At 58.7% G+C, this 7,833-nt stretch overlaps 1 protein-coding gene across 1 annotated transcript; it reads left to right on the forward strand.

Annotated features, from left to right (window-relative positions):
* The first annotated feature begins 1,765 nt into the window (after nucleotides 1-1,765).
* Nucleotides 1,766-4,293, forward strand: CUNH1orf216 (chromosome unknown C1orf216 homolog). The gene is made up of 2 exons (XM_041479482.1): nucleotides 1,766-1,823; nucleotides 1,938-4,293. Exons 1-2 carry the CDS (start codon nucleotides 1,780-1,782, stop codon nucleotides 2,773-2,775), a joined length of 882 nt encoding a protein of 293 aa, XP_041335416.1. The 5' UTR covers nucleotides 1,766-1,779; the 3' UTR covers nucleotides 2,776-4,293.
* The last annotated feature ends 3,540 nt before the right edge of the window (nucleotides 4,294-7,833 follow it).

Below are 7,833 nucleotides of genomic sequence, written 5' to 3' on the forward strand. Positions count from 1 at the left end.
CTGGGTTTGGGCTGGGTTTAGGCTGGGTTTTGGCTGTGCAAGGTGCTCTGCTCGTGCCGTGTCTATCCCAGAGCTCGCACAGGATGCCAGGGAAGGTCACATCGGGTGATGCGGCAGGAGATGGGACCATCCCCGCCCGGAGCAGCTCTGTGGGTGATTGAGGAGTAAGTGGCTGCCCCCACCGCGGCTGCCAGCCCCACAAAGCTCCTTTATCTCCCGAGACGTTCCCGGTGCTTCATGTGACCCCCGCGCCGGGCGGGGGCTCGTGGGAACCGTTTGATGTTCCCGAGCCTTTTCCTTTCCCAGCGCGGACACGCCGGCTCCGGGCGAGGGGAATAAAGAACCCACTGAGCACTCAGCTCCGTCCCCATCCCCACGGGGACCTGCTGAGGCTCACGGGACCCACGGGCCGGTGGGAAGGAGCCGGAGTGTCCCAATGCAGCCCGTGTCAGGGAGCTCCCACCAGCACCCACCCAGCGCCGGGTGGGTGAGAAAGCTCCTTCCCAGCTCCTTCTGCCTGACACGGGTGGGAGTTTTCCTCTTTCCCGTGGAGGAAACGGTGGAAGTTTCTGGAGGGATGCTGCGTGTGAACAGGGATCTCCCATAGGGATACACGCAGTCAGGGCAGTCGGGGGCGGGCGGCAGCGGGGGGCACCGGGCAGGACCGGGCTGCCCCGAGAGCCCGGTCACCCCCCAGAGCATCCTCGTTCTCCCCAAGCATCCCTGTCCCCCCCCGTCCCCCCCCCAATTCGGGCCGGGCGGGCGGCGGGAGCGGAGCGGCGGCTCCGGGGGTCGCGGCTCGCCCCTGGCCGGGTGCGGGTTCAGGGGGGCTCTGCGGGGGCTCTGCGAAGGCAGCGGGACCCTCCAGCGGGCTGGGGTCCCGGAGGCTCCTGGGGGCTCCTGGGGGGCTCCTGGGGGGCTCTGCGGGCAGGGATGCTCCCCGGCTGGGCTCGGCATCCCCCGGCGGAGCAGCCCGGGGGTGCAGCTCCTGGGGGTGCAGCTGCTCTCTGGGGTGCAGCGGCGTTCTGGGGGTGTCACCAGCCTGACCGAGCAGATGTCACTGCGGGGGGCTGCGGGGCGGGGGTCCCGGGGTTCCAGGCCTCTGGCAGCACCTTGGGCTCCTGCACCCCTGCTGGTGCCCCGCTGCTGGCCGGGGTCAGACCGGGACACGCGATGGGTTCCTTCCTGCGAGTCCTGTGAGGATTCCTTGTAGGAGAGGGCTTGGAGAGCGCCTCTCTGTGCCGGTGACCCGGCAAGGAAGGCTGGGATAACCTTGCCTTTTCTGGGCCAGTCTGTTCCCAGTGCTGCAGAGGAGGAAGGCCAGTGGGGTCACCAGTGTGGGCACAGGCAGAGGGCAGCCCCCCACCCTGAGGCAGGGCTGGTGACAGAGGTTGTGCAGAGGAGCCCGGGCAGTCTCAGCCGCTGAAAGACATTTATTGCTGTTGGGAAAGCAGCTCCTTCCAAGCGCACCTTTACCAGCATGGAATTAATTGCATCAGCCACAGCCCAAATGCTGCCAGCAGCATGTGCAGCTGCGTGCCTGAGCCCTGTGAAGCCCTTTGGCATCACCTGAGGGATGCTGCAGGAACATGGGCTTGGACTGGAGCTCTCAGGGAAGACAGCTGGGATAGGAAGTGGCTCCTTGAGCTTCTGCATCAGGTGGGAAGATGCCCTTGGATGGGTGGTACACTTGCCTATGGCAGGGGGTGGGAACTAAATGAGCTTTAACTTTTCTTCCAACCCAATCCATTCCCTGATTCCATGATGTTGCATGGCACCATGCTGAGAGCAGCACTCAGACACCCAGGAGCACTGACCCCATGGTAGGTCCAGTGCCTTTAAAGAGGTAAATAAAGTAATGAGTGTGTTTTTCCCCACTCTGGTTGTGCCAGCCCCGGTGCCCACAGGCGTGTCACGGCTCCGTGTCTCTCTTGCAGGCAGGACACCGGCGAGATGTTTGCTCTCTGCCCAGCAAATGCCCCATTCCGGCAGGGCCGGGGGGGCCCAGCGCTGGGCACGGCCCTCCCAGGGGCGGGACATGGGCCGGACTCCAACTCCAACTTCGTGGGAGAGGTGTGTGACAGCAACGAGAACTGGAGCCAGCCAGCGCCGGGGTCCCCGCCGGAGGAGGGCTCCAGCCGGAGCGAAAACACCACAAATCCGTCTGATAATCTGCTGTTATTAATGCAGAGACAGATGGTCCAGGGCCGGCTTAGGGACACCCCCCCGGGCCTGGGTGACACCCACCCCGAGCAGGGGGTGCGCAGCCCCCCCGAGGGAGCCGAGGTCAGCGGGGCAGGGGGACAAAACGCTGCCCAGGAGGCGGCCGGGGGGTGCGTGAAGCCCCCCGGCTCCCCTGCGGAGGACAACGGCTACGCCAGCAGCTCCCTCAGCATCGACAGCCCCGACAGCACCTGCAGCACCACCTGGGACCCTCCTGCCTCTGCCCCCCGAGCCGAGAGCCCCCCTGAGGCAGGGCTGGCTGAGCCTGAGCTGGGCACTCTCTTCCCGGCGCTGGCGGAGGCCGTGCAGCACCTGCAGGACAAGGAGCGCTTCAAGGAGCAGGAGAAGGAGAAGCACCACATCCAGCTGGTGATGTACCGGCGCCTGGCCCTGCTGCGCTGGATCCACGGCCTGCAGCAGAAGGTTGTGGACCAGCAGAACCGGCTGCAGGAGAGTTTCGACACCATCCTGGATAACCGCAAGGAGCTCATCCGCTGCATGCAGCAGGGCCCAGCCTGCGTCGCTGCTGCTGCTGCTGCCCCTGGCCCCTGAGGTGCCACCAGCGCAGCCCAGCCCAGCCCTCACCCTCTGGATGGTGTGGTGTTGGCTGGTGGCATCTCCATCCTGTGCCAAGCGCTCACCGGGGCCCTGGGTGCCCACCCTGCCCTTCCCATCTGTCTCCAACGCAGCCAAGAGTCCCCGAAGAGTTCATCTCCATCATCCTCTGCACTGGAATTTGCTTTGTCCTGCACAGGTCTGGGGTGGCACTGGGCTGGGTCCTCCTCAGGACTGTGGGGTTTGCTGAGCCCGAGGTGACCAGGCTCATCTTTAAACCTGATCTAGTCCGTTGTTGAGCCTGGCTTAGCCATGCCAGTGCCGGGATGGCCGTGCTGGAGCTGCAGGGCAGTGAGGGCCCCAGGGCACTGAAGCTTCTAAACTTCCCTGGGCAAAGCACTTCCAGCATGTGCTGCATCCCCACATCCCACCTGCACCAGTGAGTCCCTGCAGCCACAGCCCAGCCCCTGGTAACCATTGCTTGTTGGTGAGAGTGAGGTGTCCTGGGCTGTAAAAGAGAAAAAAATAATTCTGAAAAGTGACCTCAGAATGCTGGGAAGTAAATTTAAGTCAAATGATCCAACACAATGTATGTTTTTAATGTCAGTATTAGAGGAAAGTTAATTTAGGTTTATGTGTGTGTGCATGTCTGTCTGCTGTGGGCAATGCTCTCACTCAGTGCATGATCCCAAAGCTGCTCGTGAACTTGTGGTGTTGGTGTTTGTATTAATTTATCACTTGGGAGCAAAAAGATTTTTTTTTTTTTGAATCTGTATTTTATCCAGTGAGAGCTGTACACAGAACCCAAAGAGCAATTGTCTTACCTGGAGATGGAAAAGGAGCTGCTGTGTGTGTTTGCTGTGCTTTGCTGTGCATCCCTAGGACACACATTCCATTTGAGTGCTGACGTGCAGGAGCAGCAGTGGGCAGTGGGGGCTCAGCCAGAGGGGTCTGCACTCCCAGTCCTGCCCTGGTTGCCAAGCAAAGGTGGGCACTGACTCCATTTCTCATCTGCAAAGGAGGGTGATGAGGGACTCCAGAGATTCCTCCCAGCCAAACTGCTGCCTGCCAGCAGAGGAGCCACTTCACCAGGAGCCCAGGAAGCAGCAGAACCTGGCAGCCTGGTCAGATCCTGGCACCCGCCAGATGCTCCTGGACTGTGGATGAACAACTGTGGCCAAGCCCACCAGTGTCCCAGGGGCCAGGGGCAGCACCAGCCTCCTCCTGCCCCCCCTGGGGCACAGCCAGGCTCTGCTGCCCCTGGGGCTGCTGCCCCGGGTGAAGTGAGGAGATCCACAAAAATCCTCTTCCAGAAAGGACATTTTGGTGGCAAGGGGTGCACTCAGCTCACAGCAACGTGTGCCAGTGCTGGAGGATTCTGGCAGCTTCCAGCAAGGCTCATGCTGCCCTCACCTCCCTCCTGCTCGCTCGTGTCCAGCGCCTGCTGCCTCTGTCGTGTCCCAGACCTGTGATCGTGGGCATGTTGCACATCTTAATAAAAGCCTTGGAGCTGAAGGAGCTGAGCCCCAGCTGGATTTGTTCCTTTCTTTCCCTTCCCAAGGCTGCGGGGCTGGGAGCAGCCACCCCGTGCTCGGAGCGTGTGCAGGTGGAGCGTGGGCAGGTGGAGGGCACAGGTGTTGGCACCTTCCTCCCATCCCTGCATCCCTGGGCATGCTGCCCTGCTGGGCCAGCGCTGGCAGCTCATCCAGGCTCAATTTTTACAGGTTTTTTTTAAGCCCTGGTGTGTGTTGCTCCTCCCCTCTCTCCCGTGGGGCAGCCGGGCTGTGCTCGGAGTGCAGGATTCACCTTCTGCCCCGGGAGAACGCGGCTGGAACCGGGGGGACCGGATTCCCGGATTGCTGGCACCCTGCCCTGCGGCCCTGCTCGTGGGGAGGGCTGGGGGCAGCGCCGGGTGATGGGGGTGGCAGATAACAACACCTGAGTGTTGACCCAAAGGTGACTTTGCCTCAGGCTTCACAGAGATTAACTAGAGATGAAAAACCGAGGCTGTAGCAGCCCTTTGAACCCTCTCTCACCTTTCCCCCCACCCCTTCCTGCTTCTCCTTTCCAGCCTCTGAGTCTGTGGGAATCCAGGGATGCAATTCAGGGATCCATGTACAGACACAGCAAGGCATGAAGGGCAGAGTGGCCACATTTTTCCATCTTTATCCATGCTGGGAAGTTTGTCCAAGCCCTCAGGGGTTCCACAGGATGTGGGGTGCTCCTCGCTGAGCCCATTTCTCACCTCATCCACTTCCCATGGAGCCCATGCTCCCTCAGGTTTGGGGGAACATGAGCCCTCCCAGCCCCGCAGTGAGACTGAGAGATTCTCTGTTTATCTTGGTCAAATGCATTACACAAATAATTATTTCCAAGGTAAATATTGTGAAAATCCAGATTATTTGCTCAAGAAATGAAAGAATAACTGAGGGAGCACATCAAAGAGGTGGATCTGCTCTGGCAACAAGAGGCTTCCTCCCTGGTTATTGGGAGCCTGATGCTCCTGCCCCAGGACCTGGCTGGAGATGGCCAGAACTGATTTGCAAAATCAACTTCAGACAGAGCTTTTCCACCCCCAGCTCCCGTGCCCCAAATGAGATTTGGGAGTTCATTAAAAACCCGACCAATTGTGGGGGGGAAAAACAATAAAGACATAAAAACGCTGCAGGCTTGAGCCCAGGCCAGCTTGGAGGGGGCAGGGTCCCACCCCCCAAGGAAAATCTGACATCCCCAGGACAATCTGACCCTGCAGGGGCAGGGTCTCACCCCCCAGGACACTGTGACCCTGCATGCCCTGCTCAGCCCCTGTGGGTGCAGTTCAGGTGGGATGGGTGCCCCAGGCAGGCTCCAGCACGGGGCTGGGACAGGGATGTGACCCAGGACTCCCTGCCAGGGCTTTCCCCATCCTCAGGGATTGCCAAACCTCCGTAAAGGGGCTGAATTCTCACCTCACAGAGGGATTAACTTGGCTCTCCAGCCCCCAACACCCCCAGGTCGGTGGGAATGGCAGCAGCAGGGTCTGGATCCAGCCACTGCTTTGAGCAGAAACCTGGAGCCACGCTGGGGCTCCCCCAGCACGGGGGGATCTGAGCTGTGGACCCCACAGCATCCAAGTCTGAATTCCCATGCCTGACCCACGGCCCCTCTGGTTTTAAGGCCTCCTCTGAAAGTTTATTATTACTATTATATCAAATCCCTGTGACGCTGGGCCAGTTTTACTGCACAAAGCAGGGTTTGGCAAACGTTGCCTTGCTTTGAAAGTTAAAATAATGGCACTCAACCAAAATCAAGTATTTATGAAGCTTTGGAGGGAAATATTTTACCTTGTAATTGGAATCCACTCTAACCCTTTCCAGTATTTTATGGGCTTAAAAAAAGACTTTAAAAATAAAATCGAATGATGTGATAACTGATGCAATGAAAGTACAAAAGAAAATTAATCATCTCAGGCCATTATCCAGAGATCCAGGCTGGGACACACTTAAAGCATTCCAGGATCCCTTGTTTATTGTGTCTCAGACTTCCAGATCCCACATGTTTGGTTTGCAGAGGGAAAAGGGCTTTCCCTGCTCTCAGCTGGGAAGGTGAGCACAGCCAGAGCTGCTCCCCTCACCCCAGATGTCACATCCAGGCAGCACCCAGTGTGCTGAGGGGTCCCACACCCCGTGTGCCACTGTCACCATCCTTCCCAGGCATGGAGGAGTGAGGCTGCCCAGAGAGATGAGTTCAGCCCTTATAGGATCCATATGTGCCACCGTGCTGGGAGCACCTGCCACTGCCTGGGGGGTCCAGGAGGGTGGTGGGGAGCAGGGGGGGCTCTGTCCTGCTGCTCCAGTCTCTCCACAGAGAGATCCTCCTTTTCCCTGCAGCCCTGGGCAAGTGACACTGACCAGTGGGAACTGGAGGCAAATCCTGGGAGTTCACCTGTGGGCCTGAGCCTTGGTGCATCCCTCCTGTTCCAGCAGCATCCACTGGGACAGAAGCACCATTCACAGGATTTTTCAGGCTATTCTCACTCCCTGATGCTTTATTTTTCATTTTAACTGCCTCGCACTGGCAGAATAAATACAGAAGAAATACAGTCACCTCCTGCTTGAAACAGAGCAGAGCAGCACCAGTGCCAAGAGCTCGGGGTGGACAAGGTGGGAGGCAGGATTTGGAATACCAGGATCTTCCCCCCACCTTGCACTGCTGAGGTGTCAGGACACATTGCAAACCCTGATGCCCTTCCAGGGTATTTCTAAAACCTTGGAACGTGTTAAAATCTGGCCATCATCCCAGCCTGATCACTAAACATGAACCTGGAGCACCACAGGCAGAACTGGACCACGCTGGGATGTGAGCAGCAGAGCTCGGCTCAGTGTGAGCATCCTCACCTTGGATGGTTCGTTTTCCAGGACCCCTTTCCTGCTCGTCCTTTCCAGGGGCGTTGGGATGGGCGGGATCCCGAGCGCCGGGCTCTGCCGCGGTATCTGATGGAAACGCAGTTTGAGCCTCCCTTCTTTAATGATTCCCTTTGAAATGTTGTTGCTTCCGCACATCCCCCTTCGGGGTAGAATATTAAGCAAGAGCAACTCGGCTGGAAATTCAGATTGTTTTTGTGTCTGTTTTCATTTACATTTTAATGACAGAGGAATTGTAGCAATCGAAGCAATCAGGCTGTTTGCAGCAGGGCCAGGGAAAGGGGCAAAAAATCACCTGCCACCGCCTCACCTTTGCCCTCTGTAAACAGCACCAGGAGCTAGGAATCACCACCAGGAGCTAGGAATCACATACTTTTGGCATGAAGGGGATCTTTTCCCCTTTCTCCTGCCCAGGCAGGTGGGATTTAAGCCAGAAATGGGCTCTTGGACCCCTGCAGGGGCTTTGCCCAGGTGCAGCATTGAGACACAGGAGCACTGGGAGTTTGGGACTGGGGAAGGGGATGTGGTGTGAAGGAGTGAGCACAGGGGTGCTGTCCATTTGGGATGGCTGGGTGCTGTGGCCAAGGCTGCTGGTGCTGCTCCAGGAGCTCACTGCACCTGCGGGAGGAGAGGAAAAGGGCTCCCAGACATC

The sequence above is a fragment of the Pyrgilauda ruficollis genome, unplaced genomic scaffold, assembly GCF_017590135.1.
Source record: "Pyrgilauda ruficollis isolate IOZ18807 unplaced genomic scaffold, ASM1759013v1 scaffold48, whole genome shotgun sequence".
NCBI classification, from domain to species: domain Eukaryota; kingdom Metazoa; phylum Chordata; class Aves; order Passeriformes; family Passeridae; genus Pyrgilauda; species Pyrgilauda ruficollis.